Here is a 24,477-nt window from a genome sequence, read left to right on the forward strand (position 1 = left end):
AACTCACACACGTCATACAACCTGCCTTGCCTACCCTACAAAGTTCCATCCAAAAAAGGTGCCGGAACTCCTTTCTGGGCATTCTATGAGAAAAAAAGCCCTATATAATAGGGTATAATAGGAATACCTAGCACAGCTTTGACTATGTTACCTCTAAACACTCAGGATAATTTTCAATACACTCAATATAGTTTACTGCTGATCCTAAGACCCAGTACAAAGTACTGTTTATCTCTTAGGTTTTTTTATTCTTATATACTGTCAAGTCTACAACAAACCTGGCTGCAGCCATCTTGCTTGTTCTAGGTTGTGTGTGTGTGTGTATGTGTGTTTGTGTGTGTGTAGTATTTTTGCTAGTCTAAACAGTTCTGTGTCCTGAGGGAACCAAGGCCATTCTATTAGTTAGCTTAGAGGGTTGGACATTTTGTTAGAAAGCCCATCAAACTATTCTATTGAGAAACATAGCTGATTACATAGCACTGGGGTAGGAAGTTTGACTTTGTAATAGTGTAACTTTTTGGAGGGAATTTTAGATTTGGTTTCACTTTTGACCATGCCAATATTTTGTAACCAATAAACACGTTCTTTGAGGAAACTTTAGCCTCGGAGTTCTGATTTAATTGGTTTTAGCATCAGAACCATGACATGTACTATATATTTAAGCTGGGGACTTCACATTCAGGTTAGATGAAGCTGGTAGCAATTCTAAAGAGGCCACATCATTAGCAGTTTCTTTTTCCTGATGACCAAATGATTTAAATCTAATTTCTGATTTACATTGGATTCCAAAGATCACATGCAACCAGTGCTGAACTTATCATAAAATTACAAGATCACAGAATTGGAAAGGACCACAAAGATCATCTAGTCCAACATTTTATTCTCTGCAGGTTGTTTAACCAACCTTTCCAGTAAAGCAGAAAATAGAATCTCCTGAGGCAAACAATTCTACTGCTGGACAGCTCCTATTGTTAGGATATTTGTCCTAATACTCTATCTACTTCCCTACAACTTCAACCTATTATTTCTGGTTCTGTCCTCTGGAGAAATTTTAAAAAAATACTCCTTCTGTATCGGGGTCCCTAACCCCCAGTCCATGGACCAGCAGTGGGCCACAGCATGTCAGAAACCAGTCTGCACAAACAAGCAAAGCCCCATCCGTGGGATGCAGGCAGTACATGAAACCATGCCTCTGGTCCACAGAAAAATCTCTCTCCACGGAACCAGTCCCTCATGCTCAAAAGTTTGGGGACCTCTGTTCTATATTACTCCTTCTTCTATAGTCATTCCGTAGCTATCTGAAGATTGCTTTTAAACTTCTTCCTCATTCTTCTTTTTAAAAAATTTAACACAGACCATTTCTTCAACCATCCTTTATAGAACTTGTACCACTTCTCTGAGTTTGCTGCATTTTGTTGATATCAGTTTTAGACTGTGGTGCCCAAAACTAGACACAATATTCCAAGCAGAGCTTAATGAAGGCAGAATAGAATGGACAATTGCATCTTCTGATCTGGAATCTATTAATGGATCCTAAAAGATCCCCTGCCTTTTTACAAGTTGGATGGTCTGGCTGGCTCATGACAGGACCCCCAGATCCTTTTCATATGCATCATTACTAAGCCAGGTCTACCCACTCTATATTTGGGGCTTTCCCTTTTTATTCTGGTTTCTCATCCCAGTTTCCCATAATGATCAGTCACTCTAGGAGCATCTCCTGCACGTCAGAGGCCACTCTCAAAACTTCTTTTTCTTGAAATGTACTGTTACTCTTCCTCACCAGACAGAGTAGAAAAAATGAAATAGTTGTACAATAGTTAAAAAAAAATAAAAAGCACCTCTCTATATAGAGCTTTGGTGTTAATTACGAAGTGATGGTAGTATTCTGTCCTCCCTGTTAGTGTCCTCCATAGGAAGCAAAAGCATTCAGTTTCTCTATTATCATTCAGGAGTCATTATGAAACAGTTCTGAAGCAGTTCTGCTTGGTCAGTTTCTAGCCTTGGGGTTTGTATTCCTTTCTCAAGCTACAGGCACCTCGGTACTGCTTCAAGGAGCGAGCAAGCAGAATGGAATAGCTTCTATTGATGTTTTCTCTATTTGTTTTCCTCTCTGGGTGTCTCAAAAAGGACACTAAAGAGGACAAGGATAGATAGGGGCAATGGTGTTATGATAAATGTACATCCTTTAGATGTTGTGTCCCTAACTGCCAAACAACTGATTGATATGCTAGGCATTGTAGCTCAGCTCTGCTCTCTCTCAACCAAAATTCCAAAAAGCTAATAATTGGCTGTCATGGACTAGATGAGCCAGATGTGGGAAGTCTATTTTTGTCTCCTTATTAGAAAGTTGGAGGAAATATTGAGCAGCTCCTCTGAAATAGTCAGCATTTCAGGATCTGTTAGGGTAAAAAGCTCACAAGTGCTTGGAAATATTTCTAAAGATTTGTGGTAAAAAATGTTGTGGTGTGGAAACACCAGAGGTATATTGCTAATCTCAAATTGATTCCAGTTGGCATGTTTGTCTTTACATGTTCATGTTCTATTTCTAACCTGTTGTTTAGGGAATATATTTTTTTCTCAGATGTAATGAAAAACAACCTTTGACATGTGCTGATATATATCCATGGATACTCTTTGAATTCCAAGGCTGAAGTATTTTATTTTTAATGCTACTGTTTTTTTGGAGCCAAGGGAGACAATATTCCAAATGGAATACTTTAATAAAAGTATCAGTCTGAGGTAAAAAATAAGACTGATAATCTATTTGTAGGTAGAAAATAACAGTTCTAACCAGGCATTTGACAGTTTACCAGAGAGAAGTGACAGCATCTATTCACAAAGGCAAATATCTGCCATTCAACAAACTCCAGTATTCCAAGCCAGGGAGTTAATAAAGTAAGCCTGACCACTAAATGTTACCTCTGATAAAAAGGCAAGACAGCAAAGAGATTCACAGTAACCAGTACAGATACAGTTACATAACTGTTCCCCTTAATATATTCCAACTAGAAAACAGAAAGATAATCACATTATTTGAGAGATGGTATGTTTTCTTCTTCAATATAGAACCAACATTTGTTTATTTTCTAAAACAATTACTAACTGGCAAGAATGTCTGTAAATAGATGCTACGAAATTGTACTTCAGTACATGGGAATGAAAGACTGTAAAGCATATTGCAGTAATCCAAGGCATGTTCGGCTGTAAGCAATGCCTCCCAATCTAGGAATGGGGACCACTGGCATCTAGGGTAGAACTGTGTGAAGGTTGTCCTGGCCACAACTAACCTTTGCTCCTCAAGCTGTGATTCTAGCTGGACCCCCAGATTGTGCACCAAGTCTGTCTAGGAAAGTGTTATCTCATCATGTTGGAAAATCATCAAATGCAGATGGCCTAAAATCCACAGCTGCTTAGTCTTATCAAGGCTGAGTTCTTTCCCATTAAGACCCACATGGTTTCCAGGCACTATGGTCTATGATCATGCATGTTTAAAGCTAAGTGTTAAAACTACAGTGACACAGTAAAATATCATTTTAGATTCACAATATCTATAACAGATGTCCCTTCTGTTCATAACAGCTGCCCAATCAAGCTGGTTGAGCCTAAATGTGGGAAGACTTACCTGAACTTTAAATTTACAAATGAGCTGGGCATTTATTATGCTCATGGATAATAAAGAAACAATTCCCCTTTTTCCAGCACCAATTAGCAATTGTCCACCAGATTGCAAGAACATAAGCAAGCGGTCAGAAAAAAAGACCTGAACTCACTGGGAGCCTCACATTTCAATAAACAAGGACATACATTCAATTTTGCAACTACTAAGATTGTTGGACGATCAGGCACAAGAACAGCCAGGGAAGTTATTGAAGCCTAGGAAACAGGCCCCTTGTCAGTCAGGAGTGTTGATTTACCACCAGCTTATCAGGTACTTAGGAAGTGAGGGCTTGGCAGCACAAGGAAACAATAGCTAATGTCTTAATAGCCAGCCATTAACACCCCATCAACATCTAAAAAGCTACACATGACAGACATCATACAATACCACACACAAAATAGCCCAAGCACACATTCTGCTAGAAAGAAGTTCACTGAGGATGGGTTCCAGCACAAGTGTGAAAGCTTGGAAGACTAAACATCCGGTCCCAATGACCAGCCCAGATTGGATCCCATAGTATTGATCCCATCAAGGAGAACTTTCTCAGTTCATTCTGAAATATGAGACCATCTCTTGTCCAGCTCCTACTCAACAGTAGCAATGTGAAATAAATAATATTAACAATTGCTTAAGTAGCTCAACTGGGTAGAAGTAATTTGGATGGATCCACTTAGTGCTGCATTTAAATTCAATGGCTTGTAAGTTCCCAAACTCTGTAGAGGAACAGCAGCTGATAGGTTTCTCCTCTGCCAATAAAGGGCAATGTAACAGATTGCATATTTGTTCTGAACATTGGAGATGCTAACTCAAATTCTCAGCTAAGAGTTATCATGAATTCTAAATCACCATGTAGCACAATGTAGATGAGTGTCTCTCTCTGTGTGTGTCTGTGTGTCTGTGTATGTCACTGTGAGTGTGTACCATATAAATTTTGCTTGTTTTTGCCTGCCATCTGCAGACGTTGTCTTTATTGTTTTACCTCCTGGGTGGTGATGACATGGAATATTCAAAAGCTTGGGTGGATGTGTCAACAGTATAGCCTATATGGCAGCCGTGAAAGATGGATGTGATTATGGAAAGCCTCAAGCTTAGAAACAAGGAGACTAGAAGCAAAGCACTTGTAGGTGGAAGGGTTAGAAACTGACACGAGAAGGCTGATTGGGAAGATTTGTTAAGAGCTATGAAAGGAGGCAAGGCAAAGGAGAGGAACAAAATATTGAAAGATGAAGGATGGAATGTGAAAGGAAAGGTGAAAGCATCATAAGGCAAACCTAAAAGGACGATGTATTCTTAGCAGAATAGAAAAAAGCTGATGACTGATGTGCTGATATATGTTTCAAAGAGGGGTGAATAATAAGTGTGAAGGATTATAGCGGATAACAAATATGGATGGGAAGAAAAAAATTGCAGCTACAAGAGAAATAGGAATTCTGAGAGAAACAGAAGTCAAAGATAGGATTAAGGGGAAAACAAATCAAACGGACAAAGAATTAAGGGAAAATGTTGGCCCTTGACAATAAAAAACGTAAGTAATGGATTTTTTTTGAGGAATAAAGACCAGGAACCAGGAAATGGGAAGGATGTTGGAAATTGCCTATGTACTGTATCTCTATAACAAGCAGCACATTAACCTCAAAGGTCACGTGTTTGTGAAGTCTAAAACAAGGAGTGGCAGAGCCCAATGGGGCTGGGACACCTGCTGTCCCTCACATACGCTTTCCCTGCCTAAAACTACGCCTTTTTCACATTTTCCTTTCTTTATGAAATCCCTTCTTTGTCCTACAAGCAGTAGATATTGATTGTCGGAGATCAAAATTGATCACTTGGCTTTTTCAAGTTCATAGGTTGAAGGCCACATGAAATTAAGGGTCACCTGGTTCCCTGAACTCAGGTTGCCTGCCTCTATTCAGAAATGTTAACCTCCTTGTTCTTCTTTAGCCTTCTTCCTGTTGATTAGTAAGATCCCAATCTACAGAGAACAGTGATTCTCCTGGCATCTGTGGCAGGGTTAGTCTTGCTCCAGATCGATTTGGTCACAACAGACTGTCTTTTGTTTGTATAATTACAGAAAACATATTCAAGGCAAATAAGCACTCCAATTACTATTATCCTGCATATCTATATGAGGAAAGGGATATGGACATAGGGGATTTTTAAGTTTGCTGTTAGATGTAATCTGAGATAGATGTCCCATGAAGACTGCATTAAGATCTTCAGAACTGACAAAGCAAGTGATTTAATTATTTGTAAATTTCATGAACATCTCTAAAAGGACTTCACCCTTCGTGCGATGACTGGGATAAAAGTGAAGTAAGATAAAAGACAAGGGTGGAATTTCCTATGGCTATGAACGTTCTGTATAAAAGCTCTTCTTTTTTGCACTCACATTAGTACTGTAGAAGCCCTTGAATGAAATGGCCTCTTATATACCACTGCATTTATTGGTATCACCATGTAGGATAATGATGAAGAGTGCAGAGAAAGAGACAGAAATAGAGGGAAAAATAGCTGCCTTTTTTGTAACTTAATGTGTTGCTATAACAGGTTCCACTTCTGTGAAAAATAGCAAGGGGAAGGATATGTGCTTCAATCCTGAGGTGTCTTTAGCAATGGCAAGAAACCAGTTAAGGCAGGCATGAGATTTCCTTTTCAGACTCCTGGAGCTTACAAAATATACCAACAGTTTTCTTCTTAGTTATCCGCACTTAAAGGAAAACTAGTTGTCTATCCTGAATTTAGTGCCAAATAATTTCAAGTAGGTATGTACAATTAACTGAAATAGTCCAAGCTAAATTGGAAGTATGACAGGATACCTAGAGAAGACAAGATCTAGTTCCTACTAAACAAATACGTTAAAACTGCTGCAAAACAACATGCAATTACCATTATTCTATAATTGCTAATTAATTGGCATTCATCAATCTTTTAATTGCTGCCCCTCAGTACATGACGTACCTTGTATACAAATAAACTAAGGTTTTAAGCAGTCAATACCAAATTATGTTTGTGGAGACGGAATCACACAATAAAATACAGTCACTTAAATAGCACCATTCACTTTTTACTTCATTGTCTAAGTGTTTTTTTTTTTAATCTCGCCTTCATGTGACATAAGAAAAGTGCTCTGTGTTTTCCAGTCTCCGGCACTGTCTTTCTTCTCTTGCCTTGCATTTCACCCGAAAACTTTCTCAGTTTCATTACTAGTTCCTATTACACAAAATGATTGTCCTGGGGACATGAAACAGAACTCTTCATTTTATACTTTGCCAAGGAAACTAGGAAATATGAAGATTTAATATAATCTAATCAGAAGACCACAGTGTTGGGAAGAAGCCTATAAGGTTCTCTTCTGTTCTCTCCTATAATAGCTCTCGGCCACAGAAAAAAAAACAAAATTTATTATTATTATTATTATAATGATTAAGTATGTTTTATTAAAGCTTTTTCCTGACATTTTTCAAACATTGCTTCTTTCACCTATTACTTTCTTTTCCTCTCATTTTCTCCTGTTCCATTTTTGTTCGAGATCTCTGTGTTCTTACTTTTATTGCAAATAACATCTGGTATGCTATTATTATTTCGTTCCTTCCTTTCCTTTCCTTTTGCTTTGCTGCCTCTTCTAGGTCAGAAAAGAAATACGGAACAAATACTTGGCTAGTATTGTTCATTCCAATGTGAGGTATATTTTTATTTTTTTAGAAAAGCATCTCTTCATTCTGAAAGTGCATTTCTTCAAGGGTTTTAATCAGACCTCCTTAAGATTCTGCTTAGGACATTAAAAGAAAAGTAAGCACATCTTTTACAGTGGGAACAGTTCAAAGGAAACCAGGATAACTTTTTACTTACATGAAGCCTCATCTGATTCATCGGGGCAGTCCGAATCTCCATCACAAAGCCAATTCTGAGATACGCAGGTCACATGATCATGACAAAGAAATTCTCCTATCTCACATATGTGGTCTATAAACACAAGCAAAATGAAAGAATGGAAATGATTAATGGATAATCAAAAAGAAGCAAGACAATTAATGAAACAAGAAACAGGCAATATAGTCTTTTCCTTTCATGAAATCCAAAACATCTGCCTGAAAATATCTACATTTGTGATTTGACACAGATATGACACCTCCTCAGAAGCATCCTGTATTTATGCTTAAATTGTCCTATTTCAGTGATGGCAAACCTTTTAGAGACCGAGTGCCCGAACTGTAACCCAAAACCCACTTATGCATCATCGGGTGCCGGGTGGGCGTGGGCCTTTGGGTGGGCATGGCTGTGGTGGTAACAGACTGGGTGGGACTAAAAAGTTCAATCAATCAATTCCAACTTTGCAAGATCTTTTTTTTCCCCACGAGAAGTTGAAATTGACTGATTGAACCTTTTTTTTTTTTTTGTACATGGCGGCGGAGGCCTAAAGCGAAAAGGTTTTATAAAACCCAGCTGAAGGCCTAGGACTGGGGCGACAGCGCTCGTGCCCACAGAGAGGGCTCTGAGTGCCGCCTCTGGCACCCGTGCCATAGGTTCGCCACCACTGTCCTATTTCATTGGATAGCATGCTCACTAATGCACAAATCAAATGTAGGCTACAGGGGAGAAAATACACAACTGTATCCTACAGTGGTCTCTCTCTCTCTCTCTCTCTCTCTCTCTCTCTCTCTCTCTCTCTCTCTCTCTCTCTCTCTCTCCTGCTAATTTTGCTCATTTCATTGAAGAATGAGCAGAGGTTTCCAAACCATCTCAGATTATGGTCTTCCAAGGGGATCCCAACACTTCAGGCCCCCAAAATAATTCACAAATACTTCAGTTTAAATAGGAAAATATCTCTGTGGATTTGCTGCTGTTTGTCTACAGTTTCTGAACTATGGAGCACTACGACTGTCGGTGATGTCCTATAAGTTCTAATAAGTAATAACCTGGGGGTCGGGGGGGGGGACTCTCCAAATCTTTCTCCATTTCAGAATCAGAAACAGAGATAGATTAATTGCAGGACACGCTAAATATTTTGAGCACCTCACTTCCGTGCCAGTTATTTTGTCACAAAAGCACCATAAGCAAGACATTGCAATAGAATCTATGTTTACTATAGGAATAGAAATCTATTTGCAGTACAAAAAGGAATGTGACGCCCACATTCTAGTTTTGATATGCCCAAAGTTATAATAGAGCCAAAACAGGCATCCCAAACAAGAAAGAGAAAGAGTTGTGTACACCTTTACCCTTCAGGCCTACTCAGAAGCAACCGTGGCCATCAACTGAAACAGAAGCAAGTCACATTTAAAAAAGGGCAATTTAGACCGCAGCCTCCTTAGAGAAATTTAAAGTGGAAATGCAAATAACACAGTAGATGGTTTATCCAATCCACCTCTCCCACCTTTTCTTTTATTTGTCCTGTTAATCCAAAATCAAGCAATTTTGAGGGTTTGGATTATCTATACACATTTCCACCCTAGATTTTAGTTCAATGGATTTCAGTTAGATTTATTTGTAATATATTATAATAATATCTACTCAAATCATTCTAAGGAAAAAAAATCACATTCATAATCTGTGCTTCATGGAAAACATAGACTTAAAGTGTTGTAAAGTGAGGAGATGAAGTGATAGATTAAGTTTTCATATATATACATATATTCTATGATCAAGTTGTCAAGTTGTCTTTGCCCTTATTTGCCTATAGAAAGATTACCCTTCCAGTGAAGACAAGAAGACATATCCACCAATGATGAAATGGGCACTGAATAAGAATCTCCAGGAAAAGCATTACAAGAGGGAAAACTAATATTAATAATAAAAAAATGGAATTTCAGAGTAGGTTGATTTTATCTGCTTGGATCCTGTTTTTTTTTTTTTTTTTCCTCCTGGAGAAGTTTATTTTGAGACTGCACTTTGGAGAACATGGTATTCCCACATTTGTGGCAGTTGATAGATACAGAATTCTTCCACTAGAAGAGGGAAGTTCCGTATTCAGCACTAGTTTGCCACTGTGGGGTGTCAGGATCATCCTCCATCATCCAGGCATCTTAGGAGGAAGACGTTCTACCACCCTGGGGAATATTAATATAAACTGATGCCTGACACCTACCAAGACCAACATCTGGCCTTGTAATCTAAACTTTAAAAAACAACAAAAGCAGCATGTCCTTTACAAAGTCAGGAAAACTTTGATTTATTATGCCTTCTCTGTTCTGTTGCCTGCCCTGTGGAATAATCTCACCCCTGCAATGTGGCTAACCTGACCCCATTAGCCTTTGGGAAGGCTTTGAGGACCTGGATGTTCTCTTAAGCATTGGGGCCAAGAAGGCGATGGCCTCATCCTGACAGAATTAATATATGGAGGGCATACTGGTTGTGTGTGTGGGGGGGTTGTTGTGATTGTTTTAATGAGTTTATTATATTGGAGGGGGTTGGTCATATACCATCAGGAATCACATTTCTGAAGAAAGGGGGACTACACAAATCCTTTTAATTATTATGGTAAATCCCATTGTCAATCAGATGTTTATACTGGATTTGGCATGTTTGTCCATCTATTGGGTCCTTCCCTAGGAGCTGGGATAGGCACATGTTGTTGTCTGATGGTGTTAAAGATCTCATTGCAAGATGTAAGCTGTTCCAAGTAAAGCTGCCTTTTGCATTTGGTTGGTGGCAATTTTGTCAGTGTGGTTTATGGCATAGTCAGCCAGATGTTCAGACTGTATTTAACATTTTATCCACCTATCAAGTCTTTCCCAAGGACTAGGACAGGGGTTCTCAATCTTGGCAACTTTAAGACTTGTGGACTTCAACTCCCAGAATTCTGAGAATTGAAGTCCACAAGGCTTACAGTTGCCAAGGTTGAGAACCCCTGACCTAGGATGTTTGTTGGTCTTAAAGATATTGTCACAGGATGTAAGCTATAGTTAAAGTTATTACTATCAATATTATTATTATTATTATTATTATTATTATTATTATTATTATTATTATTTCTGTTGCTACAAATTCTGGTGGTGACAGGATTGCTTTGTTGTTGTTGTTTTTGCAAAGAGTTATCAGTTTAAAAAAAGCTCCTTTGGGATATTGAACATGCTCTGGAGCTCATATATGTGACAAATTATATGTGATATAGGTTTACTTTCTTCCTAAATGTCCCTCAGTAGATTTCTGAGTAATCAGGTTGAGTTCAGTGGGTCTTGCTCCCAAGGAAATGAGTTTAGGATTATAACCAGAGAAAGTTAAACAGTTTAATAAACAGTTGTGAAATACATTGAAATTAATTGGCATTTGCCGTAACACTGTAGAATTGCTACAATTGCGAGACATATTTCTGGAATATATACTAAAAGATTCTCCAGTTTAAAGAACTATTTTATCTATCTAGCCTGTCTGGATTAGTTTTTTTTTTTTTAAATGTGAAATGTAATATTACAACTGTTGCAGCACCTTAATGAATAATGTTTGTCATATTATTATGAGCACTAATACTATTGTCTCCTCATGTAGATACACTCTTGTTCCAGAAGGAACAAACACATTTCTCAAAATTATGTTTCAAAAGCACAGAAAAATAATTTCAAGAAAAATTATGATCTCTTGTAGCCTTATTAGTTGACTAGAAAAAATAATTAATCCTAATTAATGTGAAATAGGCAAAATCATGATCTACATTGGTGTTCACAAAATTGCTTTTGTTTTTCTATAACAGTGGATTTTAAAATTAGCATCCCTTGTCGATTATAATTTACACTCTATTCTAAAATGTCATTTTTCATATCAACTGCATACTGATGCACACTTAAGATCGCTTCACAAGGGGCCTAAATTTAGTTCCCCTCATATCTCTAATGCATCTACTGGCTTCAACTCTGCATACAGATAGGCTGCTTAAGTTCTATTGATTTTAATGGAATGGATGCATCCAAACTGTGTGGGATTTCATCTGCAATTTTTCATCAACACCTCTTGGTTCCCAGTCTCTGGTCATCGTTCAGCAATCTTTATGGTGCTAGTATGAGAGTTAGTTCTCAGAGTCAGTATTAAACAAGACAAGAACAAATATGACCTTTATGAAAACAAAGGACAGATGAATGTGCCCAACCTGCTCAAAAGAGGAGGCCAAATTGTACATTACATAAGGTAAGAAGGATAACAAATGAAAGAGTCTGAATGCTTTTAGAAATAGAGTTAGTCCTAGAATCAAAGCAGTTGCTGAACTTATTATAATCAACTTCAATAACTATTTCTTATCCTAAGTTTTTGGACTTTCTTGTGAGTGGTTCTAGTCCGACTTAATAGGTAGGACATAGCTACATTAACAGGTTTGTGCTTGATGCTCTCTGAACCTGGTTTATTTCTTGCAGATGTTTCATTACCCAAACTAGGTAACATCTCCTGTGCCTTCAGCAAGGAAACAACCACGCTCAGAGAGCACCAAGGTCCCCACAGATCTGTATCCAGCTAGGACATCCATCAGAAGCTGTGATTGTATATAAAGGATGACACATGCACCATTTCATTCTGCAAAGAATAAAACATTGTAGTTGTATCATGACAAGTGCATTATTTCCATCATTTATGTCATGTCATCATTTCCCCCTCTATGTAGATGTCCATGTTTATATTCCAGCAATGCATCATGGAGCAGAATGGGGTATTTGGATCCAAATGATGTCATTGGTGATCAACCTGAACCCTGCAATTCTATCTATTTTATGGCCAAGTGGCAATAAGTGAAATCTAGAAGGGCATCAATATAATTGTACTTTTGCAATTTCTGGATAATTGCATTCCTTCATCCATTTATTTCTTCTTTTTCCTTAGTCTGTTCTGCCTAAAATAGTGTTAACCTGTGCAAATAATTAGGACTCCCTAAACCAAGAAGGGCTTGCAAGTTTTACCTGTTTTTTCTAATTTTCCAAAAGTACGTTTATCTATTCAGAAAATGTCTGTTAAGAGGAAAATAAGGGCACAATTGGAAGACAGGTGGCAGCCGTTGTCTGCTTATAAATGTGAAAATTATCCTTTGAAGACATCCAGTTAAACCCCAAATGAACCTAAAGCTTGATGGTTGTTTGTCTTTAGTCGCTTTGAGGTCAAAAATATGTCCTGAGTTTGTAAGCTGGATGAATGTAAATTAAGAAAAGAAAGTCAATAGGTCTTTTTTAATGGACAAAAAAGAGAAATTTTAACTAAGTACTTTTTCTGAATTTGCACGTCCTTATGCTAACTTACAATTTTAATATAAACTAACTGTTGCAATAGTTGAATAAACTGGAGCTGTTCTTCTAGTCTTTTAAAATGGCTCATTCTCTCTTTTACTGCATACTCCATTTTCCCTGCCAAGGATGAGAGGTCCAGCTAATTTTAAAATTGTTTGTATCCTCTACCTTTTCAAATGTTTCCATCATTATTCCATCAGATTCTCTAGATCAGGAATGTCCAACCTTGGCAATCTTAAGGCTTGTGGATTTCAACTCCCAGAATTCCCCAGTCATTCTAGAGAATTCTGGAAGTTGAAAGCCATAAGCCTTAAGATTGCCAAGGTTGGACACTCCTGATCTGAATAATTTGTCTGCATCTGCTCAATAATTTGAACTGTATCTGCTCAAAGAGCCCAGAGACATCCCTCCAAATCAAATTTCCCATATTCTAGCAGTTTGGAAAGTAAGCAAAACACAAGTAGCATGGCACTTTATCTCTTCATGTATGAAATGCATTTATTAATTTCTCTTTGGAAGTCTAAAAGAAGATGATCATCATCCCACTGAGAGTTAGCGAGACAGATTGCCTGGCCCTCACATTCCATATTACAGTCTGCAATTGGGGAAGGGAGAATTAAAAACTCTTAGATGAATTAGACCTGTACTATTAGACCTGTATGATATATGATCATGACTTATTGTAAGCTTAAGCACACTAGAAAAAATATGGCTATTTTCTAAAACATTTCAGTCCTATTTCTCCATCAGTTTATGAACACTTACATTTTCATGCAATATTTTCTAATGTGCTCATATAGATTATCCTTCTATATTTCTGAATTACAAGACTGAATGGTTATCTCTGAAGCCTCTAATTGTCCATGAAGAGCAGGAAGACATCTTTACTTATAAGTATATACTTTACTTATAAGCACCCCAAAGATTATCTTCAAATGATGTCTTGTGAAAGGGCAGAAGTACATAAACCCCAAAGAAGAAAAACAGCAGATATTTAACAACAGTAAAATATTTCAAGCTAAGTTTAGAACAGAACAGAATAGAGCTGGAAGGGACCTTGGAGGCCTTCTAGTCCAGCCTCCTGTTCAAGCAGGAGAACCTATACTATCTCAGACAAATGACTGTCTCCAGTGATGGAGCGCCCACAATTTCTGGGGGCAAGCTATTCCACTGATTAATTGTCCTCACTGTCAGGAAGTTTCTCCTTGATTCCAGGTTGCTTCTCTCTTTGATTGGTTTCCAACCATTGTTTCTTGTCCTGCCCAGAATAAACTTTCTCCCAACAGGAGAGAATATCAGTAGCTTAGGGTTGAACTGTGGGGTCCTTGGTACTCTCTGAGTTTGGTTGTTTGCTTGCAGGCATTTCATTACCCAATTAGGTAACATCATCAGCACACATCAATGAGCTAGTATTGGTGATGTCACCTAGTTGGGCAATGAAACATCTCCAAATAAACAACCAAGCTCAGAGAGCATCAAGGACTCCACATGCTTTCTTCTCCTTATTAATCAGCAAGAAATTCCAACCAGTACTGAAGAAACTTTAGGAGGGAGGCAGATGGGAGACAAATTTAGTAAGAGATTCAGGGATAAACTGTGGAGGCTTCTTAGAAGAATCAACCCTCAATTATTTCTGAACCTGTCTAAGTCTATGTTTTCTTTACTGGCTTCTGAAAAGAAAAGATTAGAAGAAAATCCATACAGTGTTTAAAGGGTTCAGATTCTGCTTTAAAAAAAAACAAAACTAGGAGATATATTAAACGAAGATTAGAAGCCCTGTTACAGTATATATTGAAATTGCTACTTACAATGGTGTAATAGTTAAGATACTAGGGTTAGCAGCAGAAAGAACCAAGTTCTAGCCCTCCCTTGAGCACACAAGCCAGGTGGGTATCCTTGGGCCAGCCCCGTTTCTCAACCCAGTTCAATATCCGGCTGTGACACAGGCTTTTTTTTTCCCCAATCCCTTCATCATATCATGCATTGATAGCTTTGCCACATCAATTGCAGCCAGTGCAGTGCAAAGAAACCAAACCCTGTCAACAAGCAGGACAAACTCTAAGAAAAAAAAATAGCTGCTACTTGTGATCATCTTTAACAAACAGAAGTCCCTGTGTTATTCTTTCTGATGTAACTGTACAGGCAAATCCATTGTGCATAAAGATTTTATGACTAGCCTGTTCTGTTTCACTTGTAGTGGAATTTGAATACCAAAAAAGAACCCTCGGTTGTGGAATGACCACTTTTCATTTGTGGTCAAATCTTTTAAGGCATTTTATCTTACAGGAACCTTTTAAAAATCTCACTAAAATATGGTCTGGGGCTGTGAGATGGGAAGGAGTTTGACTGCAACTGGACAATCAGATTGATGGTTTTTGAACCTTTTCTTTCTGCTCTCTTCCTTGGTTGCTTTTTCATTGTTCCCCAGATCTTTCCCCATATCTAAGGCTGGGAGGGATAATTAAAAAGTGAAAAGGAAAGTTGAACAGGCCTTATCCGTGCTATCACTTGACTCCTAGCAGTAAACCCACTGGCCATATTTCACTTTACTAATGGCAGCTGAGAGACTGATGGTACACTACATACATATACTTTATCAAACAGACTGTACCACAAACCTCATGGAAACTATGCATTTTACTTTTAGATACATTTTCATCCATAAGATAATTTATCTTCTATATCCTGATGGATATCTGCAATGACCTTGCCCTACTTTCTCTTAACCAAGATAGCTTAATACCATTATAACTTCTTAGAGAATATATGTTTCATAAACATGCCTTTTTCCAGCCCCCAAAATACTTTTTTTAAAGAAATAATAATTAGCAAGAACAATGTTTGAAAAGTGAAAGAATAATGCACTCTTCATTTACAGTACCAAATATACTGTATATGCCGGCGTATTAGGCGACCCGGTGTATAAGACGACCCCCGTCTTTATCGCCGAGCCGCATTCCTAGAACATCATCTTATATGCCGGAAACTACCAGTATTTCCGGCGTATAAGACGACTCGGCATATAAGACGACCCCCGTCTTTGGTGCCGAGTTTAGCGCTTCCGGAAGTCATCTTATACGCCGGCATGTACGGTACATTTGGGGAGAGAGGATCTACCATGAGTCAGGTACCCTAGACCAGTGGTGGCAAACCTATGGCATGGGTGCCAGAGGCGGCACTCAGAGCCCTCTCTGTGGGCACACGTGCTGTTGCCCCAGCCTTGTCTCCCCCCGCAACCCCCTCCTCTCCAGCAGCCCCCCTGAAGAAGAGTCGCCCGAAGCGTGGCCCACAAGGAGCAGTGCAGCCAAGGACATGGCAGCTAGGCAGCGTAGACAAGACTCTGCCCTCACATCCCATTGTGCACAGTTGATGCTGCAGGGCACGGGCAGAGGGTGTGGCAGCCATAGCGCTGCTGGGCTGCCTGGGCAATCTGCGGTGGGCCCTGGAGGCAGTGAGTGGTCCTGTGGGCAGGCAGGGCAGGGGATGGAGGGCAGAGTGGGGGTGGGGCAGGAGGTGGAGCAGGGCAAGGCCAGTTTGTGGGCACTCGGTCTCTAAAAGTTTCGCCATCACTCCTCGAGACTATAATACACTGATTTATCTGCTATTTCTGATATACCAGCATCTCAAAATTCTCCAAATGTAGCATACATTTGTGTTTTTAAATAATCCAATCCAAAGAAAGTGCTGCTGTTTGAAGGAAATGCCTAATGTGATTTGCTGAAAAGGATTCTAGACACAGTCTATTTCACAGAATATTAGCCAGGCGTATGCACTGAAAGGGGGAAAATAAAATCCTAAGCAATGTAGATTTGCAATGATCATAAGAGGGGGGGGGAAAGCAACTTTATATAGCTTTATACATCATGGTTTTATACATCTAAATGCACTCCAAATATATCTCAGGGATGGTTCAGATTTTTCCAATGCAGAGTATTAGGGCCTTTCTGAAAAGGTCCAATTTCTACACAGTTCAAGAGTTCACATGAATTTTCTTATTGGAGACAGTACAACTAAAAAAAGTTGGATGCATATACAGGTAGTCCTCGACTTACGACCATATTGAGCCCAGTCGTTAAGTGTATATGCCCCGCTTTATGGCCTTTCTTGCCACAAAAGTTAGGTGAGTCGCTGCCTTTGTTAAGTTAGTAACATGCTGGTTAAGGGAATCTGGTTTCCCCACTGCCTGTCCGAAGGTGGCAAAATGTGATCACATGACCTCAGGACACTGCAACCATCATTAGCAGGAGCCAGTTCTCACATGCACGGGTAGACAACACTCCTGCTGGAGCTGCTAACCAGCTGAGTACTGTCCATGGGTTTGAGGATACAGATCCTCACGGTTTGAGCCGGCTTTCAAAGCAGCCATGGAAGCATTTGAAAGGAGGCAGTTGATTTTAATACTTGGAAGTATTTTGTTCCTGTGAATACACTTCGCAGAACACCACTTTCAAATGCTTTGTGTGACACTCATTATTATAAATCATTTACACAACGTTTTAAAGGACAATGGTTTTTACACCCTGTTTTCAAGTGTTTTTTTTTTAAAAAAAAACAGTTCACAAAAGTTGGTCAAGTAGGTCAACACTATTTCTACTTTGGAAATGAGATAATGGGGCAAGCAGTGAACAGCTAAGCAAAGATTTTAAGTTGTTTTTTTCTTTTTCTTCTCAGCACGAAGCCTGGGCCTTTGTTCTGTTCCCTGGGTTGCCGTGAAATAAATATTCCGTCTTGGATTTTGGGATTTGCAGTAATCGCTAGTATCTGCAAAAATTGGACTTTTGTGCGATGTAATCTCCAGTGCTTCTAATCACTGTAGATTTGCTGTTCCTCCTAATAGAGTGTCACGTGTTGCTGTGTTCATTGTGCAACCAATTAAACTTTGGGTCGTTGTTGACTTCAGTTGTAGAAATTTATCTGCTGTTGTTCTATTTTCTCCAATGCGTTGTTAAGTCATTAACTCTGGCTCATTGTTAAGCTGTAACAGAGCTGCTGATCTCAGTGACACAGTTATGTGATTCAGATCAACAACTCTCTTGTGGCTTAACAATGAGCTAGAAATAATAATAGAAAAAGGTTGCTGTATATTGCTTTATATACATTTTGCAAAGTTTATTTTGAATATTTTAAATATTTATTGACTTCATACTTGCAGCAAACCATTATCATGTGTTGATTACATATTGCAATTATCTTGCCATCTCCATTTCTGTTCTTCATATTGGACAGGATACATTGATAGATTTTTTTATGAGCATAGAACACACCAATCATATAATTGGTACACATTTTTGTGTTCAACCAATCATGCCATTTTCTCTCAGGATCAGTCCCCCAAATATCTATTCTAGTCCATTCATACTTCAAATATAGTTAAAACTTTATTAAGAGAACTGATCCACTGCCTCTCCTAGTTTGGAAAGATGGCAAGTAAACTTTTTTTGAAAAAAAAAGTTAGGTTTTGCTACAAACAAGTTCATCTCTTTCAATCTTATTGACATGTGTTGTTTTCCTTTCCTTTAAGTGGAAATTTATCGTTACCTTCTTCCATTCCCAAAAACTTCTTAAATTAGACAACAACTATGGGATTTTCAGGTGATTCCCCATTCAATTGGTAACAAATTCTAACCCTGCTTAGCCTTTCCGAGGTGAGTTATGGTACTTCCCACCTAGAAGGTCTTGTTTTCTAGACTAGGGGCTCCCAATCTTGGCAACTTTAAGACCTATGGATTCCCAGAATTCCCCAGCCAGCATGAAGTCCACAGGTTCTTAAGTTGCCAAGATTGGCAACTCCTGGTCTAGACCAGGGGTAGGCAACCTTGGCTCTTTTATGTCTCGTGGATTTCAACTCCCAGCAACTCAAGGAATTTTGGGAGTTGAAGTCCACTAGTCATAAAAGAGCCAAAGTTGCCTACCCCTGGTCTAGATCATCCTATAAAGTGGAACACTCTGTTTCAGATGTGGAACATCACACATTCCACAATATTCCTTTCCTTAGTAGGCAACAACAATCCCTTATATCAAATCTGCAAAGCTTACAGCTGGTCCCTTCAGGAAAATCTGGAATCAAGTGAGCCATAGCCATTTTCCACTAAGCTTGCCCAAGAAGCAATTTACCATCTTTGTTACAAACAAACGAACCAGCTCTGGGCAGCTTCTCTTGGGAACGGGAATGCATTATGCAAATGTACTCTTGTTATTTGTGTACTTTTCTTCCTCCGCCCTGGTTATTTAGAAATGAGCTGTTCTGCCTTCAGAGATGCTTCCCCCCCCCTCCAAACCTCATCAATATAGAGCAATGTCTGATGTAAATACTGTTGTTTATTGCTTTTAAGAGATGACTCCCACTTGAAGGGGACTGTATGCCAAGATTCCGCTGTCAAGCATCTGTCATTTGTATTTTTTTTTAATGAAAGCAACACAACTAGCAATGGCATGCAGTGGCAACTACATGTCACAGAGAAAATACATCTTCCTACTTTTCTCTGGCAATAAAATCTGCCGAGAATGCATCTATAATTGCTGCAAGATTGCTTTTAAGAACTTGAAACAGATTGTCAGCAGTGGTGGGATTCAGCCGGTTTGCACCACTTCGGCAGAACCGGTAGCTAATTTTTTGTTGCCCAGGCCCAGAATGGACTTCTGGAAGCAGCATTCACACAGAGAACCGGTTGTTCACATATTGGAATCCCACCACTGGTTGTCAGAAAGGTTCATACGGTCTGCTTTGTTTCCCATGCTGCCTAACCAAGTTTCTCCACCAGGCAATATCATATCATCACCCTTCCTGACAGACAACATTCATTTCGTCATTGCTATAGACTATGGGTGTCAAATGCGTCATGTGACGTGTCGTGACGTATCGTGACTTTTTTTGCATTGCCGGAGCTGGGGTAGGCGTGGCATCCACATGATGCAACCGGCCCATTGGCTGGCAGTTTGACACCCCTGCTATAGATCCTGAGCAATATGTATAGCCACCATTGTTGGAAGCTATGCAATGCACTAAGGTATGTCTGGTTCCCTGGTTCAGCAAGCAATTCTGTAATAAAACAATGCAATACTTTTTAAAAAATCTTTAGGGGGCTCCACTATTTATATGTTGGCCCACTTATATGACAAATATACGAACTAAAGTTAGTAGTCCTATCTATAGGAATGAAAAGTGAGTCTGTGCATGGAAGAGATGTAATGTAGCAATATATACTGCAGTAAATGTTTGCTATTCTGGTATTATTATTATACTCATCATTTGGAATTTTATCCTGAAATTATGTTTACAGCTTCCAACTTTTGACCATTGTACTTCATCCATCATCACAATCACAGCTAGTACATAACTGGTACAATCACTATGAATCAATAAAGAATGATTGATATTTGTATACTATTGGTTTACTCAAACCCGGTACTGTTCAAAAGGCAGTCATCTGTTTATCCAGATTCACAATGATGTAAAATGCTTCCACAATGTGATACCTTTGTCTCCTGACTATTCTGAAAAGCTCTCCAAAACTAAAATAAATGTAATAAATAATATAAGTATTAGCAGAAGTATGTGTTCACATATTAGCATCCAGGCTGTAAAGTATTTTTGGAAGGTAAAATTTTCAAGCAGAACATACAGGATAATGGAATATTAATATTTTCCTTGAGAACTTTTTTTTTCTCCTTGAATGTGAGAACCTAGGTAAAATGGAGTAATGACTCATTTCTTTTTCTTTTCTTTTCTTTTTTTTGAGGGGTGATGGTGTTTGCTGTGAAACAATGAACTTTTTTCCTTACTGAGGCTAAGATTAATTAAATGAATTATATTAATGTGTGTGTGTAGGGGGGGTATGGTTCCTCTGAAGCCATTTTCTCAGCAGCCCAACATCATACAACATGAATGTATCAGTATTAAACCTCAACGGCAGATATAAAGTGCTAAAACTTGAAATCTCCAGGTCAAAAGCTGAGAGATGGCAACTGATGTCTGTCAACTCAATTTCAGAATATTGACTGATTATGTGCCATCAAGTCAGTATCAACTCTTAGTGACCACATAGATAGATCTTCTCCATGATGATTTGTACTAACCTGGTCTTTCAGGTTTTCTAACTGAATTTCAGCCTGATGTGCTCTAATTTTTATTATTATGTCTATTCACCTGGAACAGTGGTGATATTCTAATCAGCCATCCAGAAATATTCCTTGTTTGATACAGAATATCCTCAGTGGGAAAGACAGTCCCAGGGTTTATATTGGTCACCGATGAAGGTCATTAAAGAACATTTGTTGATGCTGGGAAGGAAAACTAAGTAGAAACCACTCGGTCATTCCATCTTTTAAAGTTTAGTATGCGGCTGACCCAAAATTAATATAGTTGACTTTCCTTTCATCCTCTTAAAAAAAAAAAGAACCTGAAAACCAAATTGTCGTGTTTATTGCATTGCATATTGATGAGTTTAACTTTCCACTATCAATGAAAGGTAAAATTTAGTTAGTGATGTATCCGCAGAAGAGGTGTGATTAATAGGTTAAAAATCCCAATTTACTGACAATTATGGGACATCAAAATTGTATGAACTTCAATAATTTCAACCCTACCATATTTCTTTCCTAAAATTTTACAAATAGGCCAGAGGGTTGTTATTTTGTTTACCTTTTAAAACACTGAGCAAAGGACTTCTTACAATTGGGTCAAAGTGGTGTCTTTGCCTAATGGCAGCTTCTCTTTCTTTCTTTTAACAAGGCATCAAAAAAAAAAGTGCACTCTGGAGCCTACCTAATGTTCTTCTTCCTCTTCTTCCATCATTTATCACTTCTAGAGCTGCTTAGCAGGTAAAAACAGAGGAGAAAGGATTCTAATAAAATAGTGGCTATGCTTCTGTCTCAGAAAAAAACAAAAACCCACAAATATCTCCTCCACCCCACTGCAAAAATAGCCTTGAACATCTAGACTTTTGGTGTGGTCTCTCATCAACAAGTTCCATCACAGAATTTAGCTGAAGCTCACTTACATTCATTTATTGTATTTTACTTTTCTTCAATACAGTTGCATAGAAGTTCTTTACAGTTAGTTTGCTAACATAATTTGAACAATTTGACAATTACCAACTGATGATGCATATGGCATATTATTGTACCACAATTGATGGCGGGCACTACAGCTACCACTTCTAAAAGTCTGATGGAAAGACTTCAAGTTTTAATGCTTTATAACTGGGCTTGAATACTGAAATCTCTGGGGTGAATTCAGGTGGGAATGTTACCATTGTCTTGTAATGAATATGGTAGAACAAGCCCATATAAAATCATATGGCCCATCTCTCTCCCTCTCCATCTGCTACATCTGGAAATAATATATTCCTGACTCACTCAATATTTTTTGAAGTGGTGCTTCACTACTAAATGATGCCTGTGGAATATACCTCTGTAGGAGTAGTGGAGAAGACTTTTGGCTTTTCCAGAGAGTGACCCAGATTAAGAGATTGTGCAGTCCTGAGCTAGATGGAGGAGAGGGGAAGAGGTTCAGTTTGGTCTGATTCTAAAATATTTTAGGGTACATCTGGTAAGTGAGAAGATTATAGCTTTAGTCTAGCAAGGTTCTATCCATTGAACTTGATTGAATTTCCCTATGTTGTCTTTGGAGTTGAGCCTGGCAGCCGGTTACTAAATCATGAGGGAATAATAAGAATCTGACCTTAATGTCATGCATCAGTATTACTCAGCTTCCCAGGTCAGTTTGAAGTACTGCACACCAGCTTTGCTTCATCCTCTTCAAATGAAAACTGCTATAGTGTGTGTGGAATGGTGTGGTATAATCCTTTCATTCCCCACCATCCAGTCAGAGATGAAGAAGCTTCTTGGATGAGAAGCAAAACATCTTCAAAGAAGAGAACAAGAAAGTCCAGTTGCCTCATGGAAAAGCATCTTTGGGATAACTATGACCTGGATGACTGAGAATCTCCACAGACGTCTGGCTGTGATGAGATTGGATCCAAGGAAGGACAAGTGCAGAGGGATCGCCAGACTAGTTTGCCAAAACAGTAGGGAAAGATGAGAGGGACGCAAAGGGAAAGACCAAGTCTCCTTTCTAGGTTTGCTGGATGGTGAGGCAGGGCTGATGCTCAAAGCTTTGCCAGTTTAATTCTTGTTACTTCTAATCTGTGACTTTGTTCTTTTTTCTGAATTCCCAAAGGATCCCACAAGCTGAAGGGCTAAAGGCCTGTCACGTCCTCATGTCCAAATTTCTAAATTTAAAGCCAGATAATTAAATTTACATTATTCCTAATATAAAAATGTTCAATAGTGACATTAGTAAAACGTTTAAGTGAAAATTTCTATGCATGCTAAAAGTACCCTACCATAAAGCCAATGGGCCGATATCTGAATACAGATACAGTATGCCAATTCAAACTTCTGCTGTCATTTTTATTTTTATTTACGTTTATTTTATTTTACAAATAATTCAAAGCTTTGAAAATATCCAACACACCTTCCTTCTATTTTCCCCACAACAACCCTTTGAGATAGGTTGGGCTGAGAGAGAGAGAGAGAGAGAGTGTGTGCCTTGTCCAAAGTCATCCAGCTGGCTTTCATGGCTAAGGAGAAACTTGAACTCATGGTCTTCTGCTTTTTAGCCTGGAACCTTAACCTCTAGACCAGACTGGCTTTTTGCTAGATTACAAACACAGGGAGAAAGAGACCAGCCCAACTAACACAAAAATATAATTAAAGACAACTGATACTGAAAATATTTAGTGCATAACCCAGAACCCAAACTTTGATATTGACATTCATGCTGTATATACTGTTTCTTCAAAACTCAGAACTATACCAAAAACATATAGTGCAATGAATGCCCTAATATGCAGCTTTCATTTAGCAAAAAAAAATCATTCATATAAAATCATGCAATTGAATAAAAAACTGATAAGATTGGGCAATCCAGTTAAGCCAGAAAGAAACAAAAGAGAAAATAAAATACTTTAGTTACAGTTAGTATATTTCATGCTCTGTTATCATAAATTGTAACTATAACTTCTAAATAAACCTCTATGAAATATAACTGCATATACCTTAGATAACTGTCTTGGTAATAGCCAATGATTCATGATGGTTTTATTACAATAACAAAATCTGGGTACTTTGGAAACCACACGGACTATAATTGATATAATTCATTTTATATGTACATTACTTTTTCAACTTACAATGCAAAAGATCAATTAGGCCAAGGAAGAAAGCTGCTATGGTTATCCTAATTAAAAATTTGTTATTTATGGAATTACACAAGGAAATTACATTCATTATCCCATAAACTATGCAACAAACCATTAAATGCAGTAATAAAACCTGTCACACATAGACATGCAAAGCCCAATTATAATACATTTACGTAAATCATTTTTTGCAGTAAATCTGAAGTAGCGCTTGTCATAGCTTCTTTGCTCAAACATAGGAGAGCCATTTCTGCATATTTGAATCTGTCAACATATCATATCGCGAGTGGAATGGATTTAGACTGGTCCACGATGAATCAAATAGTCTTCACATTTTGCTTCAATCCATGGCTACCATATTTTTATGATACTAATTGTAGATAAATAATCCAAGAGATATGAAGCACTCTCTCTCTCT

At 38.3% G+C, this 24,477-nt stretch overlaps 1 protein-coding gene across 1 annotated transcript in view; it reads right to left on the bottom strand.

Annotated features, from left to right (window-relative positions):
• The window catches only part of LRP1B (LDL receptor related protein 1B), a 794,402-nt gene that overhangs the window by 528,065 nt on the left and 241,860 nt on the right, over window positions 1–24,477 (bottom strand). Inside the window, exon 2 of the mRNA XM_039338160.1 lies at window positions 7,505–7,618. Within this exon, the coding sequence (XP_039194094.1) occupies window positions 7,505–7,618 (114 nt within the window). The remainder of the gene's footprint in view (window positions 1–7,504; window positions 7,619–24,477) is intronic.

This window comes from Crotalus tigris, unplaced genomic scaffold (assembly GCF_016545835.1).
Source record: "Crotalus tigris isolate CLP2741 ecotype Arizona unplaced genomic scaffold, ASM1654583v1 scf7180000017694.5664430, whole genome shotgun sequence".
Taxonomy (NCBI): Eukaryota; Metazoa; Chordata; class Lepidosauria; order Squamata; family Viperidae; genus Crotalus; species Crotalus tigris.